Here is a 27309-nt window from a genome sequence, read left to right as displayed (position 1 = left end):
TCTTGGTAGGGAGGCTAACTTTTCTTGTCTTGACTTTGGCGGAAAACAGGTGGAGCCAAGCCGGCCGCACATGGAAGACCTAGGTGGGTTCGACCTAGGAGACCTAGACCCGCCCGGTCTAGGTGTGGAAGGCCCAGGCGTACCTAGCCTGGATGAAGAAGTCCCGGACCCACTTAGTCCGGAAGAGGATGACCTAGGCACGTCTGGCCTAGATGATGGTGGGCTCGGCTTGGAGAGGAGCATGCGTGACCCGGGCATGGATCAAGAGCAGTGGGCTCAGACCCACTTGGAGAATCAAGTTGACGAAGCTCGGGCGGACCCGGGCGAGGTGGAGCCCTTGGCCCAATTCAGATCTGAACTTTTTATTTGAGTTAATTTGCTTATGTACCGTTTTCTTTATTAGACTCGATTTGCTTTTCGTCTCATCTCGAGACACAACATGGAACCGGTTCGGGCACTTGTATTTAAGCTCAAAACCGAGACACTTATTCATTATCGTTTAATCAAATTGAAGTTTTCTCTCTCCGTGTGAGGAGTCCCTTGGACCTTAGGTCGTGGCTTCCATGGAAGCACTACATTGCAATGCTCACCAAGCCGTGAGATTAGTGGAGATTCAAGCTCCGTTAATGGCCGCCGGCAGCCATTGACAGCTTGGATTTGCATCGTTCCGAATCAAGAGATCCTTGGATAGGCAGCCGTGCCTTCTCCTTGATCACGAAGGAGTTGAGAGGTGGCTGCATTAGAGGAAGTTGAAGGAGGCGCCGCCCGTGGTTCTGGCTCGTCTTCTTCAACATCGACATCCGGCGAGTTTCTCATCGTGAGCTAAGTATTCCGATCTTCCTAGTACTTGTTGGATGGGATCTCGGTTCTCCCTTAACCGCAACATCAACGCAGGCCCAAGCCTTGCATTCGGGGGATAAACTCCTCGTATAACTAGGTCTGGACCAGCGGCATCGCGTGGAGAAGAAGACCTACCTTGGAGACGACTTGAGGACGATCGGGAGCATCTGGCTGGAGTTCTTCCAGCAGCCTAAATCCTGGTAATATTCTGTTGAATCTGAGATAGGTGAGGTGTCTCTAGTCTCTATACGAGTTCTGGACCAAAAGGAGAAGGCTAGGGCGAGGAAGGAGAAAGTCCGCGGAAGGAAAGAGCGCCATCGCGGAGGGAAAGAAGGAGAAGCGCGGAAGAGGCGACTCTCGGATTTCCGAAGGGCGCGTCAGAAACCACTTCTGTTAAAACAGCTGTATCAGGAGATTTACTGGGAGTTTTGAGGCGATCTATAGCTTGTTGGAAAGCTATCATCCTCAGGTACAACATACTAAAATTTCAGCCGGATCGGACCAGGGCGCACCGGTCAAATCTACCGCTGAAGTTCGCCGTTTCCGCCTCCGCCGCTCAGGCGCAGTCCGCCGCAGAACCGCCACTTGCAGAGGCTGTTTCTGGTGATTCCGGTGGAGTTTTCAGGCGATCCATATACCGTTGGATTCGTAATTAAAAGTTCTACAACATATCCAAAAATCAAGGTATTTAGACATCATTTGTCTAGTGCATCATCGACTGCAAGTTCTAGACGTTGAAGGACTGCTTGCCGGTTTTCATGGAGTAGATCAGACTTCCGGTTAATTTCCGGCCAGCTCCGGTGACTTCCGGCCAGAACCAACTTTTGGGTAATCAGTTCCAAGTCTGCCCTTGCTATATCTCGATTTTACTTGAATTAATTCGTGTTTAGCAAGGTCAAATGCGGTCAAACATTTGGCGACGGAAGTGGAAGGACACTCGTGGTATTTGGAACGGGCGCCAAGTGTCTCCTGCACCAAGGAGGAAGGTGGCCCTTTCCTAATCTGTCCCTACTGATTAGGGAAAGGGGCATTTGGCGCGATTTGGGTACATTGTACCTAGACACTTACCTAAGTGAGCAGGCCGGGTGGCGTCCTAGGAGCGCGCCACGTGGAGAAGGAAATCTTGCCCTCCCTTGTGCGAAATCTCTTTCCTATTTCTCCTCCAACGAGATAGGAAAGGGGTAGAGACTGCGGCTGGATACATTGTATCTAGGCGCCTTCCATTGAGGGCAGAATCTCGTCAATCTTGGGAGATCCTTGGTCAATCTATATCCTATACGTGGCGACGAACGAGGCCCTCGTCAATCTTGCGGGGATCTCGTTCCTATTTCCTCTCCAACGAAATAGGAAAGGCTAGCTCGTGGAGGCTAGGCGCATTGTACCTAGACGTTTCCTAATCAAGGCAAGATTTCGGTGCATCCTTGGGGGATTCTCATGCACGAATAAAGGGGATTTCCTCCACGATCTTAGGAGGTGATTTGCGCCACATTTGGGAAGCCTCTTCATCCCAGCTCGTGTGAAGAGGAATGAGTTCACTTGGAGAAGGCGTGAGTCAAGCGAGGAGCCGAGAACGTCAAGGAAGAACCGGCCAGATTCCGACTAACATACCTCGCTGGAGATTCCACATCCGCCGGAGAAGAAAAAAGGAGAAGGAGCGTAACTTGAGGATTGCCTCAACGTCTGCCGGTGCACCGGCGATCGCCTCCCCCTCTCAATACAAAAGACCGGGGTTGAATTGGTCTTACGGGTGAAGGCTTTCCTCTATTAGAAGTTGATTTCCTTTTCACTTCTATACTTGATACTTGCTGGTCTTGCTTTTCAAATCTTAATTTCCAGCAAGAGGAACGTGGGCTCAACCTCTACCCGTGGGAGATTGGAGCCCAAGGAGAGAAGGAACCGCGTCCGCCAAGAGACATTGGCGATTGCCTCCCCCTTCATTACATAAATCAACAAAGGGTCCGATTCCTATCGGGTGACTAGATCCACCTACTCTCCTCTCCTTATTCTAACAAGTAGAACTTGATTCTCTCTTGTCTAATTCTGCCCAAGGAGGAGTTCTACTCGGCGAGAGGTGGACGTTGCTGAAAATACCAAAGGGAGCAGCCTCCTTGCTGCCGGTCATCCCCTTTGGTGAAGCTCGAGGAGTCCCCAAACGAGGCCTTGGGAGGTAAAAATTCGGATCACCCTATAGATCCGGGGAAGGGTGTATTGCTTTCTATCCTGCCTTTGGCATTGACAACCGGCTGGAATCCCTCCAAGGCACCTTGCCAAGGACACGATTTCCAGATTGTGGACCACCTAAGGATAAGGGTGTGGTTTGATTCGCATAGGGATTGTATGACAGGGTGGTTTGAATGGTTTGGGTGTATGATGAGTGAGATGAGTGTTTGAGGTATCGCTCCGCTTTGTATTAAGCCTCACATCCATTCTAGATTCTTGTAGTAGGTTCAAGCTGGGGTTGGGGAAGCCATACTTATAAAATCTTGACCTACATTTGAGCCGGGGTTGCTGTCCGGCGGGAACCACTCTTGTAATTAATTTTTAAACCCTATATCGGCAACATCCTCCTAGATCTTGGAGAGGGTCTCGATGGCTTTTTGGAGGTTTTCGTGGCCGCATTAGGGCAGACCCTACCATGCTGCCAACTTAGGGCGTTCGTACGGTGAAAGTCAGAGCTTTGCTATTGCAAAGTTTCCATTGCTGGGGTTCTTTTCTTATTGCTTCCTTGCATTATAGCTGATTTTGCTTGCGGATTTTCAAATGGCAGATGAGGTTAATGAAGCCTCCTCTTGCTGGTGTTTTCATGGGGACTATCTTTTTGTGCTATTTTTTGGTTTATTAAGTTGTCTTTCTGCACAAACAGATTTTTTTGGGGTTTCGATCTTTGGGATAACCTCTCTCTCACCTCACCTAAAAGTAAAAAACTTAGATCAGTTGTTTAGAAAAGAAATGAAATAAGATGGCTTTAGTGAAAATCGAATGTTAATTGGATGGGTTTTTGAGAAGAAAAATAAAAATTGCTGAAGCCCTAACTCGTGAAGTTTCTAGAGGCGAGGAGCTGACTCTTTTTTTGGTCCTGGTGACGCCGGGTAGGGAAAAGGACTTTCCGGCGATCCTAGGCGACACAACTCGATTCCGGCCACCTCCCCGACTCGTGACCCAGCTCCTTCTCCTCCTCACCTTCTCAAACCTAGAACCCAGAACGAAGAAGAGAGGAGGAGCCTCGAAGAGGATTCTAGGCACCGGGCGTTTGATTGAAATCGGGATTCAAAAGGACCTGCACCCATTCTAGGTTGGTTTTTCTCATTTTTATGCATTTTCGTGTAGATTTCAGGCACTTTTTGTGTGTTCTCTCCGTCTATAGTAGGATTTCCGTATTTTCAAACACCCACATTGCTGATTTCTGTGCATTTCTGTTAAATTAGAGATTAGGTCGTTTAATCTATTTGGGCATTTTACGTCTTGCATGTTTAAGTTGTAGATTTTTCTGTTGTCTTGTTGATTAGGGTAGAATAACAAGAGCTACAGTGTTGTTTCATGTTGTTGCTGTCGGTTTCTGTATTTTCCAGCAAGTTCGAGTCTTTTTCTTGTTGATTATGCATCGTTATTTACTGTTGCAGCAGCTAAATAACGAACGTTGTGCATCATCCAACACATAGAACAGACAACCTGCATACTTTGAATTCGGTGAATCCAGTGTTTCTTGCCCGTAAACATAGTTGTGAATATATATAGTGTCTCTGTGTGTGTGTGTAAGCTTCACCATGGTTCCGATATCCACCTACAGTTGCTCATTGAGTTCCTATAAGTCACAGACTCTATCTCTCTCTTCAAGTTTCATCTTAGTGATATAGGGACGGGCTTATGAAGTTTCCTCCTATGGAATTAATTAATGGTCGATAGAAACTTGAGGATGGCTGATTGTTGTGTTATTTTAATTTCTTTTGAAGATCGTAACAATCGTGGCATTAGTTTAAGACATCCTCCCAAGTGAGTTTTCATTATAATTTGCTTGTGTGGTTATGTGGCTGTTTGAAGGAATTGTGTATTCTAATAGAGTACTCTCAAGGCCATTGCTTGTCAATGGCTGAGGAACGATGATCTCCCAAATGCTTAGGGAGCACTCTCATTTATTCCAGAATAGAAGTTTCTGCTACGTCAGATGAATAGAAGTTTCTGCTACATCAGATGAGTACTGCATGATGGTTGGCTTGAAGCAACCTTTGACATCGTAGAGTCCAAAAAGTGAACTTGTGGCACATGAAAAATGTAGACTGAATAAATGTGAGAACTATGTGCGCTAATTACATATAGTGATATAACCTGTTCATTGAACTTAATTTATGGTTTACATTGAGTCACTTTAGAATGTTATACCGTAACACTTTGTGATATGTCAAGTTGATTATAACAATTTATAATTTATATATGTATATAGTAGATAGTATATACTTCCTGTTTACTTCATTCACAATCTCATTAGCTCTGAATGCTACCGTACTTGATCTAGAGTGCCTAGACCGATGTTGTGAAACTATAGTATGCATTTAACATAATTGTTACAACTAGACCTCATGTATATATTCAACACAATCACGTAATTGGAGACGATGTTTTAGATGATATCATCATTTAAAACATAAACATGACTTTTGAGATCCTAAAATTTTAAACAAGAGCTATTTTGGTTTTCCAAAATATTAAAGGTTAAGCTTGTTTTTCTACTAGAAAAATGCACGTGGATTATTTCTACGTGGCCTGGATGATCAAAAAACATATTAGTTTATTTAAACATACACCTTTTGCATGTTTCTCCTGCACCAACTTTTTGTTTATTTTTAATAAATTATGCTTTGTATCCAACGTTATGAATAAGATCTACTTCTACGTATCAGGTCATTTGATCCTAAGTTCCTAACTTAAGTATAAGTAAAGGGCCCGCCAAGTCAGTTAGATTGTTAACTAAGTAGATGTTTCTTTTTTGTCGTGCATTTGAATATTGAAGTTTTTTTTTTTGTAAAATATCACAAACTTTTCTAAATATACAAAAACATTTGTGTTGTTATTTCATTTTCTAATGAAAAATTCAAACATGAAATCCTGATACTTACCTTCTTCATCTATTCACAGAAAAGTAAACTATAAAAATTTATGACTTAGCCCAACGTAGTTGCTTAAAATCAAACATGGAATCTCGATAAACTTTAACTTCTTCGAAGTATACATTATAAACAATTACAAATTAACCCAACAAAGTGGATGAGTCAAGTCTTTGATGCCATGACTCGTTCGAGTGACTCGGGCATGTTTGATTGCATGGATTTCACTCCAAATACATTTTTTTCAAAACAATTTCTCCAAATACATTTTTTTCAAAAAAATTTTGGCATCCTATAGATGCTGGAAAAAAAAAAGGCCAGATAAGTCTGGCGGATCCAGGAAATGAATTCAAGTCGCACCATGAGAGGTGCGACTAAAATCCACAAATTTCTTTTTTTTCTGTTAGGGCTGCTTTGCCATCACGCCTGTGTTGTCCCTGTTCACCATCCATGCACCGGCGAAGCCCCTCAACGCCACAACATCAGGATGTAGTAGTGTAGCACCATCCACCAGGTCGCCAGGTTCTTTATACCTCTCTCTCTCTCTCTTTTGTGATAAGAGTTCATTCTTCTCCTCTTCCTCTCTCTGATTCTTTCCTTGGTAAGAATCTGATCACCCTTTGCCACTCCTCTCTCTTTCCTTTTGTTTGTGTCTGTGGTTAGGACTAGTATTCGGGTCTGAGGTGTTCTCTTTGTCTGTCGAGAATAAGGGTGTCTTTTTGTCTATGTTTTCACTCTCTCCCTCTCTAAGAAGAATTAAACTTTGGCAAAAAAATCATCCCTGAAATCTGATGAACTCCATGGAGATGCCAGAAATGTGGACCTTCTTTCTGTGAGGTTGCTAGTGCTTTAGGATGAAAATTTGATAGAATCAAGTTTTATATACTCTGATTGACGAATAAGGTGGAGAAAGCAACTAGATTCGATTTCCACTTTTGACTTTCCATGTTTTTTTTCTTGCATGAAACGGCTGCTTGCTGAAGCTGCCCCTTTGTCTGTTTATTATTAATCAACCGTCAGATTGTTTTCCTTATATAATGTCTCTATTATCAATCTGTGATATGTGTGGTTTTATTATTCAACCACCTAATGCTTTCATATAATGTCAATGTTATTAATCTGTGATGAATATTTTTATCAATATTCTTAGGAACATAACATAATGTGTATATGCATATATGCAATTTTTTGTACATGCCGTGAGGGAGACTTCAATCCAATGTTGCAAAAGTATGTATCATGACCTCTATCAGTCGGGCTAATACGTGCATTACATTGTCACGTATTGCAACATATCATAAACATAATTGTTAATTTATTTTTTGATTCAAAAAATCAAAAGCAAGAAAAATAGTGTAATAAGGAAACATGAAGAAAAATATTTTTTTTATAAAACACATGTAATACATAGATATAAGCTTATATGGGTATCAACATTCATCAATTTACATTTTGTATATAACATAATTTAATGTCATGAGCCATAACGCATCAAGAAATAAGTTCAAAGTATTATACTTCACAATATCACAGATGAAAATATCATCATGATCATTCATCATCATTCTCATTATCACTTACATCATCTTTTTCAAATTGAATATCCTTGTTGACATGTCCAGACTCCCTTTCAAATGGGCATTTTCCCTCAAGTCGACATTTCGTCCCTCAAGTTGGCAGTTTCTCCTTGAAAGAAGCAAGAACTCCCCTCCTTCAAATCCTAAAAACGTTTATGAATGAGGCGAGGAAAGGTTTAGGAAACCCAATTAGAAAAGGGCTCTAACACCCATTTCCGCTTGTTGACCTTCAACTTGTATCACATGACATAGTACGTATCATCCTGTATCCTAAGACACGAGGTATATATCATAAGATATCTATAAGATGCACTACATTTTAAGATACAACTGGTGTATTGTATCATATTTCTTAATAGATATGGCACATATCATAAGATATGTCTCTCTAATCTATATTGTAAGTTACTACTACAGACAAGACTCCTTTTAGCACAACATGTTAACCACGACCAGTACACAGAGTCACAGACACAACCACTACCTGTGCTCCCACCCTACCGCCAACAACACCCCCCCCCCCCCCCCCCCCCCCAAACACACACACACGCACACACGGTTCCACCCAACACACAAAGAAAGAGAGTTAAAAGAAGGAAAACAACTTTGCTGAAAAATACCCAAGAAAATGTTGCTGATATTTTCCCAAGAATGATATTTGTGGCAGTGGTTTAAGATATCATGATATTTTTGAAAATACCAAGATATCAACGAGAAAAATAAGAAAAACAGGAAAACTGTGAAAAATCAAAATATTTTGAAAAAAAACATGAAAATGTATTTTTTGTGTATTTTTTATGTTTTTCCCAATTTTTTCGTTTTTCTCTTCTTAAACATTGATATCATCATGGATTCAAATTTAAACTGAAATTAAATTATTTTTCATCATTTTTTGTCATTATTAAAAGTTAAAACATCTCTTTTTGTCACTTTTATCTAGTTTTATTTATGTTTTTTTCCTGATTTATTTCATTTTTGTCTAATTTTTATTTTTAAAGTCTTCCGAGTTTTTCTTGAGAAAAACAACGTTGTTAAAAAATACCTAAGAAAAATCTTGCCTCTAGAAATGCGAGAATGATATTTGTGACAACAGTTTATACTATAGGCAGGTCTCACCCAGAGGGAGTGGAATAGACTTTGAGTGGCACAGTCCGCACTGGCCAGATCCACTCTGTTTAGCTTTCTTTGGACATGGACGCATAGATGAGGGCTCGCTAATTACAAATTCATGTGTTTTTCTATGGTCTCTGCTGTTTCTGCAATTTGTTGTGCTCTGGTTTTTCACTAGAATATTTGCAGCTCAAGATCAACCAGATTTAAGTCTTCTGGCTGGCAGTGGGGTTCTAGTCTGGATTGTGGTTCAGTTTCTCAGTTATCTTGATCAGATTTTGCTTTAGACAAATGCTTTGGTATGGGTGTTATCAGAACTTTGAGGCTGTTATTGAGAGCCAGAGATCTTAAATTCAGGAAATAGATGTGTCAGAGGTTTCACTTCAGAATATAGAGTTTGGCAAACTAAGGATCTCAGGTCAGAACAAAATCTGTCCTAAATCCTAACATCTAGCCTTTTCTATTTTACATTAAAACAAGGTCCCTTTTTCCCTTGTTTCTTTCCTTTTTCTTTTTAATGGAAGGGTGCTTTCATATATCAATCCACTTGTTTTTTTATCAGTTCTGATATATTTGGGCTAAAATCTTTCTTAGTCATATAGTATTTAGGGAATTTGTGATATTGGTATATTTATTTTTTCTCTTGCTAAAATTCATCTGCAGGTGTTTGAGTGATTGTTTTGATTTCATCGATGTCCTTTATTTCCTGAGGAAGAAAGAAGATATTAGAAGATGGTAAATCAGAATTGGTTGCACTCTAAACTCCCAAGTATTTGATTAGTGAAATGTTTATGTTCTATACATATATTTCAGGGCATCCCTTAAGGGGCCTCAGCCGAGGGTCTTAAAGCCCTGTCATACCTAAGTTTAGCTATCTTTTTCTGTCAACTGATTTTCCTTGGTACTTTGCTCTCCTTCTTTTGGGAATTCTAAACTTGGATGCATGTGACTCCATGACTTGTTGTTCAAGTTTGTACCATTCAAGTGATTCCCAGAATCCAATCCAGATATTCATTTTGATGTTACTTAGTAGAGCTTTAGGGTTGTTTTTCTTGTGTTTCTGAGATATATGCCTGGTTGAGGCACATGGAGATCAGAAATGAATATCTTCTTGGGATGTCGAGTTTGGATTCATTTCAATGGTGGAAGTTGGAACCAGAAAATTTATGTGTATGTGTGCTTGCTAGGGAGGGTATAAAATCCCAATGGGTGCAGTAAAAGTTTCAAAAGAAATTCGATTTAGATATCTCCTTTATTTCCATTGTTCAGTAAAGACTTCAAGTTTTTGGTCTATATGACGTCTAGTGGATTCTCCTGCTTAGTCTCGTGGGTTACCTTTTTTAGCTTAAACTTTCAAGTGATCTTCTAATTCAGGTGTACTTTAGTTATGCTGCCCAGCCAGCATAGATTTATATTATGCATTACCAAATATTAGATTAGAGTTTTTTTGCCTTCAATTGTATGCTATTCACGCCAATCAAAGTGAATAAAGTTCATATGATTTATATTAGAAGATTACATGTTTAGTATTCTCATAAGTTTACATTTGATAAAGCTGTCACATATATGAAACTTGTTGTAAATTGAATTTGATATACTTTAAAATGTTCAGTTTAGCCACTTGCCGAAAATGTTCTATATTAATGTCTAGAATCATTTTTGTAGTTTAAGTTTCAAATCTTCCTTAAATGAATGCAAATGATTTTCTTATCTAAAGTGGACACTTTTCATTCCTGAATTTACCACTGTATTCAAGGGTATTAATTTTGAAAGTAGGTTTGCTTAAATATTCATTTAGAAAATGGCCTTCTTTACATAAAAAAAGAATAATGCATAATTTTTAAATTTAAGATAGAAAGAATGAATATGAGAACTGGCTAACAACATGGACCATTAAGATTTCTTTGATTAGGTCAGTTTGGACTTTGGAACATTAAGTGCTTGCCTTTGTTTTATTTTTTAAACATTAGGCTTTTGTTTTAGTGGATTTGCTAAAGAAGCCAGGCATGACTTTTTAACATGAAAAAGTATGATTGAAAACCTTCCTTAAGTCCCCAGTCTGCAACAATAAATGCTTCTCCTTTTCTTCTTTGCTTTCTCTTATATTGAACTCGAACACCCTTTTCTGTTTCTTGTTTTTTGTTTAAAACCTGCGGCTCCTCAGTGACAAATCTTGGATTGTTCTGAAAACAGCAGATAACCTTCTCTTGCTTTTTTTTTTTTCCTTTTTGAATTTCCTTTGTTTCCTCTTTGTCTTTAAGAAAAAGCCATAAGGTACCATTGGCTTCTCCCTATGTTGTGGGAAGAGTACTCCAATTTTATAAAAAATGACTGCATTTGCGAGCATTCGATGATTGCAGCAGTGTGTATGGATATGCATATCTAGCAAGAGAGAGCAAGCGAGAGAGAGATCTGTGACAATGCATCCATGGGACAAATGATCAATGCATGTCTGAACTGCTGTCAGTGTGAAACTGGCTGCCACAAGTGCTGTAGTTCATTTGAGCAAGTGGTAAATCCAAAAGTACAGGAGTAATATCAAGAAACTAGGGAGATGTTTGTTGGCTTTGCTGAGCTTTGCTGTTAATTGGTCTTTTCTTGGTCTTATTCCATCAGTCAGGCAGAAAAGAAACAGTTCTAGACTTGGCAAAGTTTGTTGACAAAGGTGTCCAGGTCAAGCTTACTGGCGGAAGACAAGGTTAGTGCTATCACAGTGAAATTTAGATTTCATTTTCTGTGAAATGTGGATTGCATTTTCTGCAACTTAAATTGTCATCTGCATAAAGTTAGTGCATCTCTCAACTTAAATTATTGAATATTCAATTGTGCCACTACAATGTGTTCAAAGGAACTTTAAGGGAGATAAAGGTCAGTGGGTCATGAATCATGAGTCATGATAACCCAAAGTTGCAAGGGAGAATATTCATGTTTTTATGTGAAAAATAAAATGTTAAATTTGGTTCTTGGTCGACAAGCCACAAGTAATCCATTATTCATCCTGTGTGCTTGAACTGTGAGATTTTACTTAATCATATTCACCAATACCATTTCAACATTTTTTTTTGGTAAAGGTTTTACCTATTATTTTCTGAAAAATAAAAAATGTCTATACCTTGGGGAAAATCTTGGAATTTTCTAAAAATGAAAAAAATTGGATGACTTGTTTCTTGCAAGAAAATTAGTTAGAAGTTAGAACAGTATATGATAGCATCAGTTATACTGATGTCGTTCGGTAATATTAACTGCAAATTAATATGGATAATTTTGCTCCTTGGGAATATACCATAGATTGTTCAGAATCCAATTTCTGATTTTCAGTCATACAGAAAATTATCATCAAGTTTGAAATTGACAATAATGGTGATCATTGTTACTTTATGGTTTAGAAGCGTAACTCCATATGTTCAGAGCTTCTGTAGTGATGTTGCTTTGGTTCTTGGATTCTATGGGCTGTATTTGTAGATTCTTGTCTGAAATCATGCTTTCCCAACTGATGGTAGAGAGACTGAGTTTGCTTTTCCTTGCAGTTGTGGGCACTTTGAAAGGGTATGATCAGCTGCTAAACCTTGTGCTGGATGGAGCAGTTGAGTTCTTGCGAGGTACAAGTCAGAACATAATAATTATGGAAAAAAATAAGAACCTCATGATATATGTAAGCTAATGTAAATTACACTCTATGCCACCAATTAGTTGTACATGGCCTTCCATAGTAAGTTGTCGTGTAGGAGTTTGGAAATTGGAGCTGGCATTACTAGCTTAGCTCTCAAGATTATGATGCCATGCGCAAGTACGAACAGGAATTGCTAACTCACTTCGATCGGCAAAGTGATAAGCAGACATGTCATGCTAAGATCTTTCTTGGGCATAAAAAATGTTAATGGACTGAAATATTTACAAGAATGATTTTCTATGCAGATCCAGATGATCCTTTGAAGACGACCGATCAAACTAGGCCACTTGGGCTTATTGTAAGTACTTTATCTTATGTCTACAGTTTACAGTGAATATCTTCAAGAGAATATGAGTAGCTTAAGTCCTCCCATCTGCATGATCACAAAATTGTAAAGAACTTCTGATTCTACCAGATAATGGTTCCGTTTTAGCTTTATATATATGTAAGATCTTAAAGAAACCAACAAAACAATGTATTCATGATTCATAATTTATAAAACATAAAGTAATGAACATACTGACTAACGTACCAAAGTTACCCAGACATAAAATGCCATGGTCCACCCACAGGCACACAATAAGGTCACAGGCGAGTTGACTTCATGCAGACTGAAATCAATTGACAGCTATGTCACATGGGTACGGACCATTTTCAAAAAACTTAGGTATGGGGGTACAGCCGTACACACATGTATACACTATATATATATATATATATATATATATATATATATATATATATATATATATATAAATTACAAACAGAATAACATATTCATAAATCATGATCCAAAATTTATTAGTCTTGATTCTCATTCTCCTCAGTCGCATAAATAACATACAAAATACATCAACTTTCTTGATTCTCATTCTCCTCAGTCGCATAATTAACATACAAAATACATCAGCTTTCTTGATTCTCATTCTCCTAGCAAGATAACATAATGCATAAGAATCTTGATAACAGACATAGAAGGACAAAAGCATAACTAGAAGATATCTGAGAAGTTAATAGGCTCTCAAAGTGCCAATTAAGCAACGATCGAAAGCCCTAATCAAAAGAATACAACGGAGATAGCAATCAAGACCCCCAATTCTGCCAATTAAAGGGACAAATCGAAAGCCCTAATGAAAAGGATAGAGACACCAAGCAATGATCGACAGCTAACTGATCCAAGTATGCAGCGGAGATTCACAGAGATGCAGACAAAGGCAGATGTTCACATGCACAGTGATGGTGGGTAGATTAATAGTGATTCGTTCATTCATTCACAGACTAGAGGCAATGTGCAAGTGCGGATTTGCGCTGAAAGTGTGTGGCAACAGATGGTGGGCAACAACGGAGTGGGGAGAGCCACTTTTCACCGGCTGAGGTTGTGGGTGGTGATTGGTGAGTGATGGTCGGAGAGATGAGAGATCAATAAATGTGCCGATAACAGAAGCAAAAGCACAAACAAAAGAAACACAGAGATTTTTACATTACAAACAAAAGAAGGAACAGAAAAAAAAACCAAACAAAAACAGAGGGAACTGACTGCAATGAACGGAAAAGAGGATTCAGAAAAAATAAGATGATAGAAGGCTCAGCCGGTGAAAAGCGCTGTCGCCGTCGGTGGTGAAAAGATGAAAAGAAGCAAATACCGTCGCCGTTCGCCGCCAACCGTTGCTAGTCGTTGCCTGTCGTCGCCACCTTCTGTCGCTGGTCGCTGCCTGCTGTTGCCGGTCGCTGCCTGCCGTCGCCACCTTCCATTGCCGTTCATCGCCTATAGTCGCCGGTCGCCGTCCCTGCCTTCATCGGTCGCCCCTGCCTTCGTCGGTGAGAGAAGAAGCAATGAAACGAAACAAAACGAAAAAGGGAAAAAGGGTTTCGAAAAATTTAACGTTACAATGGTTTAAAACGTTAAAATGAAAAGAACTATAACATTTTAAACGGACAACTTTAGACTCGGTCAACTTTGACTGAGTCTGAAAACGGTCGGAAATAGGCTTGGGTGTGTTGACCGAACCTGGTGCGGTCAACGCCGCACCCCAAGCATACCCACCACCGTACCCGTACCGGTACTGGTGTCGTACCGGTACCATGCGGGTACCGTGTGACATAGATTGACAGTTTGCAATAAAACTGCAAGTACCAAGCAAAATGCTAAATAGAAATGCAAAGTTACATTTAAACTTAAACTACTAAGACAAAATTGATTTCAGGACAGATCAATTGGAAAGAAAAATGAAAATTTAATCATCGAAGGGATGGCTCGTTTTCTTTTATTTTCCAAATAAAAGAATAAATTGGCAATAGCTTTAGTCGCGTGCATGTGTGTAAGAGAGAGACTCCAGTGATGATACTGTTATATTTCTGGTGTATATATATATATATATATATATATATAGTGTGAGGGAGAGTTGCTGGTGGGAGAAAGAGTATTCAGCCATGCTGATGAATGCGGCTGGGAGAGGAAGAGGGTACTTATGCAAACATAGTGGCTGCCAGTGGAAGAAGGTCATCAGTGAGTTACTGACGTCAGATGTTGGGGAGAGAGTGAGTCGCTGGTGTAAAAAAATGGAGTGTATTATGCAGTGCTGAGGAGAGAGGTTGAGAGCTGAAAAAGAGAGATAACGAGGGTATTTTTGCTTTTGTCTTGGAGGTATATATATATATATATATATATATATATAGCTTGTGAGAGAGTTGCTGATGGGAGAATTATTATTCAGCCATGCTGATGAATGCGGCTGAGATAGGAAGAGGGTACTTATGCAAACATGGTGGCTGGCAGTGGAAGAATGTCATCAGTGAGTTACTGACGTCAGATGCTGGAGAGAGAGAGAGAGAGAGAGAGTCAGCTGATGTGCAAAAAAAGGGAGCGTATTATGCAATGCTGAGGAGAGAGGTTGAGAGGTGAGAAAGAGAGAGAAAGTGGGTATTTATGCTTTATATATATATATATATATATATATATATATATATATATAGCGTGAGAGAGAGTTGCTGGTAGGACAAAGAGTATTCAGCTATGCTGATGAATGCGGCTGAGAGAGGAAGAGGGTACTTACGCAAACATAGTGGCTGCCAGTGGAAGAAGGTCATCAGTGAATTATTGACGTCAGATGCTGGAGAGAGACAGAGAGAGAATCGCTGATGTGCAAAAGAAGGGAGTGTATTATGCAATACTGAGGAGAGGTTGAAGGAGGCAAAAAAGAGAGAGAAAGAGGGTATTTATTATTTCTTCTTACAGGGAACACAGTGGCGACCAGTGGAAGAGGGTCGTTGGAGAGTTGCTGTGTCGAGGTGATGTTAGATGCTGATTGATGGGAGGACCTCCGTAGGATTCCTAAGGGGTGAAGGCACACAATGGAATTAAACTTTCTTAATTAGTCAAAAAATAGACAGAAATGAGGTTGACCAAGACTATATATGGATGAAATACCTGTTGATGCATTGACAGCACTAGATTGATATTGACCATGTTGGGGAACCAAACCATGTCCATACTCGTATCCAGGAGTGTCAAAATGGGTACTCTGGGTGTTTTTGACTTGTCCTTGTTCCACAACTTCCAATACTAAAGTGGTTTATGATGATAATGCTATCAAGTAGCTGGGATATTTAGAAGCTGACGCGATAGGGACTTGGCTAAGTAGCATGTTCAACTTAACAAGTATATACACACACGCGCGCGCATGCGCGCATGCACCCACAAACACATCTGCATACGACACCTGTGTGGCATAGGGATTCAAGGGATGTAAACTGTTAGGCTTTTGGTATGTTAGATAAAGATGAGTTTCTGCAGCAATTTGGCATATAGAGAGGTGACATCCCACCCCTCCTTCTGCCAAGTCTCATGGCACCCTTTAACTACCACTTGCAAATGGGAGTATCCAAGTCAGGATACTTCATATGCCATGTAACTGTTGGATTTTGTAAGTTGTATTGGTAGAAAGTGATTCTTGTTAGCATTTTTTATATGCTTTATTGGATTCTGAAATGAATAGAAGATCCATGCACCGGGAAGTGTGCAGTATCCTAGAGTGCTAACTGTTTAGTAACCACTCAAGATTAATCGCCAAGGGCAAAAAGCCATGTCTATGCATAGTAATTGGTTGAAACAAAAAATGAACGTGCAGATGCATTTCATTCATACTGCTTACTAGATATTCTCTTCCAGGTTGCTGAAATCTTATTCTCAAGTCCTCAGATTGCATCCTAGTGTCCCTTCATGCCTCAATAAATCTCGAGTATTGGAAGTAAAGTTTAGATGGATCTGAATCTTCTGATAGCTCTTATTGAGTATTTTAAAATTGACTAGGTCCAACATACTTTTGGCTTTTGCTTCAGTTCATCATATCCATATGCAATCTTCCCAAACTCTCTTTTCCTTCAGTTGGACCTAGTTACTTCCCTTATGAGTTGCACTTCTACTTGATTGTCACCATCTTTAGGACTTCCATCTTTCTCTCCGTCTCTAGCTCGGTAGGATGATGGTTATAGCTGTGGAACACTGACCAAATTTACAGTACCTGCAATGTGCTAGGCAGTTTATCTATTAGAAAGATGCAATGTTTTATGTTGGCCTTAAGATGTAGATTTTGCATTACAGGTTTGCCGGGGAACGGCTGTTATGCTCGTGTCTCCGACAGATGGAACAGATGAAATAGCCAATCCCTTTATCCAACCAGACGGAGCTTAAGCTTCTCATCTCTTTTCTTCTCGCTGGCACATGGTTTATCGTTAACATGAAGGTTGTAATTGTTTGATGGGTTCCCAATGATGCAGTTTGCGGGTACATTGTTAATCGATATTTTGCGTCAAGGGTCAACTTAGTAGTGTCGTACCATTAGAAATTTAGAACGGGTCAACGTTCCGTTGCAGAACAAATTATGAGTTGTGCTTGTCAACTTCGTTTCACATTGCGCCGCTCAAGTTTTTTTTTTTATATTTTGTGGACCTTACAAAGGGTCCGTTCCCTGCGGGAATTTGAGTTGTAGGTTTGATCTTACAATGTCGAGGTGCCTTTTTACACAATCTCTATAGGTGAGAGAAGCCATGTCTTAGCTAGACTTGCAGTGCACACGAGATGGGCGTGTCAGTTTTAGGTGGTTAGTTCCGAACGGCACATGAAAGCTGGTCGGTTCATGGTTGGCGTGTTCTATGTTGCAATTCATCAAAAGCGAATACTATTTGGACGTGCAAGTAATCGATTTGGATGGTGCGGTAGGCATTAGTCCATTTAAAGAAATAAATATTCTCTTGGGACATGGACTATGCGCTTTCCAAATGCTTTTGAGTTTTGCTGGGGAAACCTAAATAACTTTTCTTTTTTTTTAAAAAAAAAAAAAACTTTCGTGAGGTGCGATGGTTTTGAGTTGCCTTTTGGTGCACCCTGTAATCATGAACACACACGGCAAGCTGGGACAGTCTTTTTGCTTGATCACCTGATTCGAAATCGTGTTGTTTATGCCATATCCTTATGTATATTTGTTCAGATTCAACTTCATATGAAGAACCTGCACTATATTCTAATAAGAAATTTGAATTCAGAATCCGATTCTGGTTTTTAAATTAACATCCAAATTCAAATATGTTTTAAAATCAAATCTAAACTGTATTATAGACATTGAATACAGGATATTTATTTGAAACTTTATTTGATTTAAACCTGAATTAAAATCCTGTCAATATTTGTTTAAGTCTGAATTCAATGAATGGTACTTTTCAAATTTGAATCATTAATGGGCTTCATTTTTTTTCATATTTTATTTTTTAATGTGATTTGGTCGGATATCGGACATAAACCATTTATTTATTGACAATCCCATTTACGTGGTCTGATGTTTGAATGAACGTGAAAATTCTGGCGCTGCTTAAAATCCACCTATACTTGCTTGGGCGCGTCCCAGTGCCCAGACATTTTTTTCTTAGGATGGCACGTCTGAATTTATAAACGATCCTTGATAATTAAAATTTACAGTTCAAACACAATAGGGGCAGCTCATAACTTGGATAAAGCTGTTGAGAGGGAGAGGGAGAGAGAGTTAATTGGCAGGGTGTTGTTGGGGAAGGGAGGGCGACGAATAGAAAAGACAAGAAGAAGAAGGGAAAGGGGAAGACAAGGGCCGATATGGTAGCTCTGTTTCCGTATGAAAAGCAATTTTTTGTTTCCTTTTCTTGTTTTCAATAGAAGTTGGTAAAGCAAATCTTTGATTTTCTTTTATGACTTTCAACGTGTAGATCATACACGACTTGCAATAGGGTTTCAGTTAGCAGCACCACAAGATTTGTCTCTTTAGTTCATACATTAGTTCTTTCCCCTTGTTACGGTCTGCTTCAAGTCGAAGTAGAGGCTGTTAAAAGTTCCTTCATATGGTGGTGAATAGTTGGGCTTCTTTGTTATTCTTTTATTCAGTTTTAGGGATGAAAATAGATCAAATTTAAATCAGAATACCCTTAACTAGAATACCCTTAACTGTATCTGCTTTTCGAATATTTACATATTTACATTTGAATACAAACAAAGAAAAGTCATATCTAATCTGAGTTTTGAACCAAATTTAGCAGATTTTCAAAATCGCAAGAGCATTGAATATAAGATATTTATTTAAAATTAAATTTAAAATGAATATGATCAGATATTTATGTGTATCCGAATATAAATTTGATTGGATGTTATTTTTTAAATCCAGTTATGATCCAATTTCTTAATCAGATATTAATTTTTTCTCACATCCGATTTGTTCGGAACAATTCGATTGGATATCCTATCCAAGTCAGATACATTGACATCTCTATTTAGTCTCGACTAATTTGCTGCTGTTTGCAAATTCTGTTGTTTATTTTCAATAAAGAGAACCCAATTCCCAGCAACTAATTAGAGTTATGCATTATCTTGTTTTTGATTTTATATATGTATGTATGTATGTATGTATGTATGTATGTATATGTGTGTGTGTGTGTGTTAGGCTGGTCATGAGAAATTGATAGAAGAATATTTATGTAGTCTATGGCTGGTCTGCACGCTTATGTAATGATTTTCTGATTTTGGTTTTCACTTTTCCAGAACTAAACCCAATGGCATTAGCATGAAATTTGCATATTTAAATAATTCTAATCATTAGTATTTATATTTCTATAAGAGATATATATATTTGTCCCTTCTTCATTTTAATCAACTGATTTGCCATTTAAGCTGAAGTTGTAATGTATGGAATAAGTCAAAGCATAGGCCGTCGTCAGTTCATCCATGAACCACCAATTGAAACATAGGCTCACTGTGTGCCTGAAAAAGAAAATTAATAGCAGAACGTATCATACATTTGTTGGTCTAGCATAATTAAAATATTATTCAAATAACTACAGATTTACCTCTAATCAAATGACTTATTATATTATATGATTGAATGGATGTTGGGCTGCGAGTACATTAACGTTTCTCGACTGATTATGTGTTACGTAATTCTCATTTCAGGTGGTGAATTCAATAAGATGTGGGCTTAAGGTTAATTTTGAACTAATGTGCATTGGGTGACCTTGAATGATAACGATGATAGTGTTGAAACTTATGCAGCGGAATGGTGTCTTGTCTGTGATAGGCTTAGAGTCTCCCCACCAGCGGCGTCTCCTTTGTGAGGCAGCAGCAACATCACACCAAGTGTTGGAAGAAGAAGAAGAAGAAGAGACCAAAACCTTACATAGGTTATTTACGGGTTTGCTTCTAGGTGACTCCGGCTTGGGTAATCTCTCGATTAACCCTAAGCATAAGATAAGCTGAGCTTTTATAGACCGCCTCCTAGGGTTTCCCTATGCCCAGCAATGGACAGTTATGACCAGAGAGATTGATGGGCAGTTTTTCTTATTTAATCTTGTAACTTCAAGTGGGCCTTCTTGCAGTTACAAGATGTAGAGATAGGGTTCAAGGCCACTATCCAACAAATAGATGGAATTAACATGTATTAAATGCATGATGAGTATTAAAGTTACTCATATATAGTTTCATTTTATTTAAATTGTTGAATATGACATATTATGTGCTAATTACAAGTAATATTTAAACAGTACTTTGTTACCATTACGCGAGACACAACTTTAAACAGTAGTCGTATAATCAAGGGCGGAGCCTGAATTTTTTTGTCGCAGGGGCCAATCTATATTTTCAAAATTTTAACGGGGGCCAAAATAAAAAAATTCAAAATTATATATATATATTAAACTATTTTTTTAATTTACATATAAAATTTTAAAGTTTTTAAAATCTGAGGGGGGCCAAGGATGATGGGAGCCTGCACCACTTATGTTGTGATGTTCTAGTAGGAGTTACTACTGCAGCAGGGTAATAATGAAATAACATGAATAAATAATTAAAAACATGGTCGGGTGATTGTGCCTTGTAGGATTAAGGGTCAAAATCTAACTGAAGTTGATACGCTCATGTGAATCATGTTTATGTTTGGCTAACCTAAGCTTGTTTATTGTAACTGGTACATGATGCCCATATTTTCTTCATATATATTGCGGTTGATTAGTCCTAGACATAGAAGAACTCGTTTAATACAAATCAAATTGAGAAAGTATAGTTGTATAATCACCATTTTAAAGTTTAAATACAGTTGAGACTTGGCAACACAGTCAAAATCTGTGACGCATACAGGTGCGCACAATTATGATTTTGGTTGTGTTTTAGTTTTGATGTTGTAAATAGATTCTTAAGGTTCAAGGACTGGTTTAGTGCATCTTGGGGCTAACAATGTAAATATCTAAAGTCTATTCAATCTCATATATACATGTGATATTGCTGATGTATTCCATAGTTCTGATATAGGATCCTTAGAGCCTTTATCTACTTAGGAAAGATCGAGCCATGCACTAATTATGTAGACAATTATCAGATTAGCTGGTCACCCTAGTACCTAGCTTATATAGTCTATATCCATTTAGGATAGGTCATGTTATATGTTAATTACATAAGTGTTATGGACTTGCATTAGACTGCACTAAATCACCAACATATATAACAAAAGTAAAAGAATAAATGTGGCCTAGTTTGGGGTGTTACACACTCTCTCTCCCTCTCTCTCTCATATAATCATGACTTCAATTGCCATGGAAAAGGATGATGAAATCCACACGGATGAAAAATGATGATTGGGGAAAAATGATTAATCAAAACATAAACAAATAAGACAAAAGAAAGCAGAGGATGAATGTTATCATGAAGAAATCACATTTTTACAATATCAAAAATCTTGTAATGACGACTGAACTGAGATGTGTTAATTGTGATTTTAAGTTTGGGAAAGTAATCTGGGAAGGAAAATCAAGGTTATGACATATAGTTATTTAGTTAGTGTAATACCTCTAATTTCAGAAGGAAGAATTCATATGTTTTAGCAGTTTACAAAAGATAAGACTATTTCGCATAACCATATTCACACAAAAATTGTTCTACAACATAGTCAAGGATTATCTTTTCCTAAAGAAAAAAAAAATTATTTAAGGTTTATAATATTCACTACAAACCTATGTCCATTTTCTTCTCCAAATATGAGATTCATATACAAGGACGCAAAGAATACATTACTCATAAATTTTTGGCTCATTGGATTTTAAAAACCATAGGAACAACAATTACATATGCTTCCAATTTTTGCATTGTCATCCTAGATGATACAAAAATGATAGGGACATGTTATGCAATTAATATGAACATGTTATGCCCCCATTTCATTGAATTGGAGGAAGGGAATCATAACTACTACTCATTTTCAAACAAGTCAGCATGATATGAAAAATCAGGTGATATTAAAACTGATAATGACATGATAAGCATAGACAACAAGATACAAAAGGGAAAATGAGGAAGAGTGGTTGTAAAGCTAATGGATGCAGAGTAAGATGAGCTGATGTTGTAGAAAGAATTGCTACATCATGAGGAAGAGTGGTTGTAAAGCTAATCGCATGGTTGTATTGGTTTTACAGCTGACCTAACTATATAGGTGAATGGTGAAACCTAATGGTCTTATGAAGATGAAAGAGAACAACGGAGAAGATCACTAGGAAAGAAAGATTTTCCTAGAAATGATTTCAAGCAGCTTTTATTCCCAATTAATGGGACTTTGAGGAAAAGTGTTCCTACGAAACAACTTGTTTGTTGTAGTGCAAGATTTAGGAATTGATCGGATCGCTAGGAAAGGACCCAAATGAAGGAATTTGTAAAAGGGGGAAAAGATTTCCCTAGAAATGGTTTCAAGCAGCTTTTATTCCCAATTTATGGGAGTCTGAGTAAGAGTGTTCATATGAAACAACTTGTTTGGTGTAGTGCAAGATCTAGGAATCGATTGCAAACCGACCCTAGCAGTCTGTTAGTAAATATAATATTTGTTGTACTGATAGTATAAGCATGAATAAATTTAAATAGGTTGGTTATAAACCATTGGCATACCTACACCTTGAAATGGGTATTTGGACACACCTGTGTATTTTTTAGATCAGAACCAATCCAAATGACTTACTTTTAACTATAATTATGAAGTGATTACATGCTTTTGGCTTATTTCAATTTCTTGTATTCTAAACAAAAACAAATATCTTTTGTCAATGCATCTTGTCTTAAATGAATATACTCTATTGAAGCATATAAAAAACATAACTTATAATGACAAATATGTAAAAAGACAAATATCTCAATTGGCTTAATATCTTGGAGAATTTGCAATAAAAACTGCAAAGACTTTGTTATGCTTTGCCAATTAAATACTACCAAAATCTTAATTGTCCCGTTCGACATGGAAAAGAAAGCATGTAGAGGTTATAATGACAAACTGAATATGTGAAACTTATAATGACAAACTGAATGAGTAGATCTAGGGGGAAGGTTCAGTCGTCACTTTCCATAAAACAAGGAAGACGAGTAAGAACTTATGCCTTGCCTTTCGATTTCATGTTTTTTTTTCTTTATCATTGTACAGGACATGTTTAGTTGCCCAAGAAATTTCCAAGTGCATGAATCCAGTGCAAAGATGGTTTGCTTGACTCTAAGGTTGATTTCTCTTGTAATAACAGGAATGAGGCCTACCCAACAGCAGGTATTTTGTGGAAGATATAAAGTTCATCTTGAAATAATGGGTATCATATGCGGTGAACATCTAGAGTTAACTTTCTTTCCCTTTAGGAAAAGATTGTGCAGTTTATGGGCGTCAATTACCTGACAGCACTTTGGCACATCATACCAATACATTATTGTTTTAAAATATATGTTTCCTTTTAATGATTTCTATTTCAATGTATAATTTTCTTTTAAAAAGTAAGTTGATATCTAATGATTCAAGGGAGTGAGTACAAAATAAACCAATTCCTGCAGTGTGAAGATTGTTTGAATATTTGAGTGAAACCCCGATATTGTCTCAATCCAAGTATGGTTGTGCCATACCAATTATGGATCTTACTCCGACGGGAAAATGAATCACAAACTGATCAATGATTGAAAGACCCAGTATTTAAGTTAATTTAGTATCTAGGGCTGCATTTTCTTTAATTAATTGGAATTTGGCTTTAAAAGTATATAGCTAATATTGAATTGGGTCAGATTTAGATCGGCCATCAGACCTACATATTTCCCTAGTTTGGAGATATCATTGACTCTTCTACATGACCTAATTATCTTTATTTCTACCTTACGTTTCTAGGGATATAAATGGATTGGTCTCAATGTGGATCCATATCTACAAGATCCGACCTAATTGGGCTCCCCCCAAATTTATACGAAGGCACAACTTCATGGAGTACAAATGCATTGGGAAGCTTCTTCAATCCAAATATGGATCCAAGTAATTAAGTTCATAGTTTACATTCAAAAGTATGAAGTGGTGATTAGAGGACTCGTTCTCTCTTTATCTCTTTTTGGTTTCTTGTGATAAGTCTGGTGAGTGAGCAAGAGGGTCATCCGACCACACAAATAAAGGTTGAAACCTCCCTTTTTCTCTCTCATTTTTTTTAGAGTTTAGGGCTGCTTTCGGTGCATTGGGTAACATACTCGTTATGCTTCAACTTGCATATCAGTGCACTTCATTTTACAACACAAAAAATTGATGCAATGAGAATTTGAAACTAAAACTGGACACTTACCAGCTTTCACCCTACCAATTGCATGAATCCCTTTAAAGTTGAGCTTTGGTTTAAGAATGAGATCTTATTAGAGCTGTCCATATTTTGTTCATCCTTCCAAACTATATCATATCTCCAATGACGAAATAGGATGAATTGATATGGTATTTTATAATTACATAATTATCTTGAATATATCAACCACTGCTTTATTTTTTGATCCTTTGAAAAGGACAAAAGAAAAAATATCTTGTTGTTTCTTCAATAATTTTTTTTATCTCTAGTGAACCTCTCTCTCTCTCTCTCTCTCTCTCTCTCTCTCTCTCTCTCAAAGGCCCTAAAGATACTTTCTCAAATTTAGGAGGACGTGAGTGAAGAACCGGATGAAGGAATTCACCAGTCACTAAACCCCTTCATCAATCATTCGAAAAGCTTTGGAAAGTTTTTGCAGGGACGCGCAGAAAGTTTGGCAACGCATGGAAGATGGGGGATCAATGAGTGTTATTGGTTCAGAAAAAGAGAGTTTTGGATGTGCAATGACTTTATTCAAGGAGAATCCCGGAATGTGCTCGCCATTTTCTTGCTAGGCTAGCTTAGGTTAGCATAGTGAGTGTGGAGATTATATTATATAAATGGTGGTGCTGCGCATGCACCAATAAGTTGTGCGCCACACAAGCTACCCGACGTGCCCCCGCCTAACTCACTCTTTTACTTTTAGACATTAATTATAATTTATATATTATAATATAAAAGAAATACATTACTAATACATATGAAAAGGTATTCATATTTATTTATTTATAAGGTTAGATCACATAAAAAAATATAAATTTTAATGGATTCGGCTTTCTCGGTTTTATCTTTTATATATATATATATATATATGTGGGTATTTTCTATATGAGGTGGCGCGGCGGTGTGGAATACGACGACAGACCGCCGGTGACTTCTGGAAGCACCATCGAGAAATCCCCCACAAATCTCTCCCTTAACCGTCCGCCTATTTTTTTTCTTTTCCGTCTTCCTCCCCCTTCGCCTCCCCAACAATGTCCAACCTTGAACACGCTGGTTGCCCGCAAGGTTTTAGGCCGGGGAGCTCTCGGCACCGTTTTCCTCGCCACCACCACCGACGGCGACACTAATTCTGCCCTTTCCTCCTCCTTCTCTTCTCCTTTCGCCATAAAAGTCGTGGACAAGTCGACGCTCAAGGGTAAATTCGATGCTGCCAGCCGAGCCCGCTGGGAGGTCGACATCCTCTCCAACCTCCACATCCCTTTCCTCCCTTCCCTCCTTGCCGCCTTGGACGCCGACGACCCAATGGCTTCTCCAGCTGGGCATCCCCTTCTGCCCAGGCCGCCACCTCAACGCCCTCCGTCAGCTCCAGTCCGGCGTTTTCTCCCCCTCCGTCATCCGCTTCTACCTCGCCGAGCTCCTTCTCGCCCTCGAGTACCTCCACGTTCACCGCGTCGTCTACCTCGACCTCAAGCCAGAGAACGTCCTCATCCAAGAGTCGGGCCACATCATGCTCGCCGACTTCGATCTCTCCAAGATGCTCCCGCAAGATGCTCCCGCTTTCGACCGCCGATCTCGTCCACGCCATCCCCCAGATAAGAACATTCACGGCGCCGCCGAGATGATTAACAGCCATGGCAATAATAATGACAGGCGTTACTAAGAGGCAGAAGAAGAAGAAGACGACAAGGGGCCACTACAGAAGCCTGACGAGGCTGGTGGCCACGGCTTAGGCGAAGGTGACGCCGACGGTGGAAGCTGCGGCAAGGACGCGAAGCACAGTGGTGCCGCGCGTGGCCGCACCACCCTGCGAGGTAGAGTGCACCAACTCGTTCGTGGGCACCGAGGAGTACGTCGCTCCGGAGGTCGTGCGAGGCCGCGGCCACGCATTTGCGGTCGACTGGTGCGCGCTCGGGGTCTTCGCCTACGAGATGTTATACGGCCGGACGCCCTTCCGCGGGACGAACCGGAAGGAGACGTTCCGGAACGTCCTCACTCGGGCGCCATCATTCGTCGGGCCAGCCACCGAGGCGGCCGCCTCTCTCCGGGACCTCATATCCCGGCTGCTGGAGAATGACCCAGCACGCCGGCTCGGTTCCGGCGGCGCATTCGAGGTGAAACGGCATGAGTTCTTCCGGGGACTGGACTGGGAGAGGATGGCCGACATCCCTAGAACGCCGTTTATCGTCGAGCAGCAGCCTAGAAGAACAAGTCGACATCAGTGAGTCCTTCAGGAAGCGCAACGCACCAGTAGCCGTACGCCTTCTCTGTCACCGTCACCGTCACCGTCTTCCCGACGGCCGGAACCCGGCTTACCCGAATTCTGACAACTGTGATACGTACGGAAAACTTTGTACATAGACGAAAGAAAGGCAAATATTTTCGAGACGGCTCGTGCGGGCGGAGTTGTCTTCATCAACAGGAGACTTTCCTTCCTTTTTCATGATGTTGGCTGGCCAATAATCTGCCTCTTTCTCTATCAACAACAACAAATAAGAAAAAAACTATCATCAAATCGAAAAATGAAAAAAAAAAAACTAAAAAACAACAATAAGAGAAGGGTAGCAAACAAAATAATTTGTAACTGTTCATTGTTAACATATTGTTCTTTTTGCCAAACAAATCTTACTGTAACCTAGTTTCCTCCCTATGCTTAATTGTTTTACATGTGAATTAAACAGAGAAGAAAAGAACAGTTCAGTAAGTTGAGAAGTATTTCTATGTTTTGTAAAATTTGGATCCAGAAATATTATTAATATGTTGCCAAGCATGAGGACATTGTAAATAAAGGACTTTTGAGTAAGTGGAGCCAATTTGATGACTGAATGTCTTGAACTGACATACTCAAATATTGACATATAGATGAGATGGTGGCTCCCCAACTCACCAATATACAATAGTAATT

The 27309-nt window shown here is 39.1% G+C and overlaps 1 protein-coding gene and 1 pseudogene across 1 annotated transcript; both read left to right on the top strand.

Annotated features, from left to right (window-relative positions):
- Positions 1-3871: 3871 nt before the first annotated feature.
- LOC116257421 (sm-like protein LSM7) lies at positions 3872-17204 on the top strand. The gene is made up of 6 exons (XM_031634151.2): positions 3872-4132; positions 9290-9361; positions 11243-11324; positions 12154-12225; positions 12542-12594; positions 16897-17204. Exons 2-6 carry the CDS (start codon positions 9359-9361, stop codon positions 16984-16986), a joined length of 300 nt encoding a protein of 99 aa, XP_031490011.1. The 5' UTR covers positions 3872-4132; positions 9290-9358; the 3' UTR covers positions 16987-17204.
- An 8088-nt stretch (positions 17205-25292) lies between these two features.
- On the top strand, positions 25293-27082 carry LOC116266119 (serine/threonine-protein kinase UCN-like; annotated as a pseudogene).
- The last annotated feature ends 227 nt before the right edge of the window (positions 27083-27309 follow it).

The sequence above is a fragment of the Nymphaea colorata genome, chromosome 1, assembly GCF_008831285.2.
Source record: "Nymphaea colorata isolate Beijing-Zhang1983 chromosome 1, ASM883128v2, whole genome shotgun sequence".
NCBI classification, from domain to species: Eukaryota; Viridiplantae; Streptophyta; class Magnoliopsida; order Nymphaeales; family Nymphaeaceae; genus Nymphaea; species Nymphaea colorata.
This window is presented reverse-complemented; position numbering and strand designations above follow the sequence as displayed.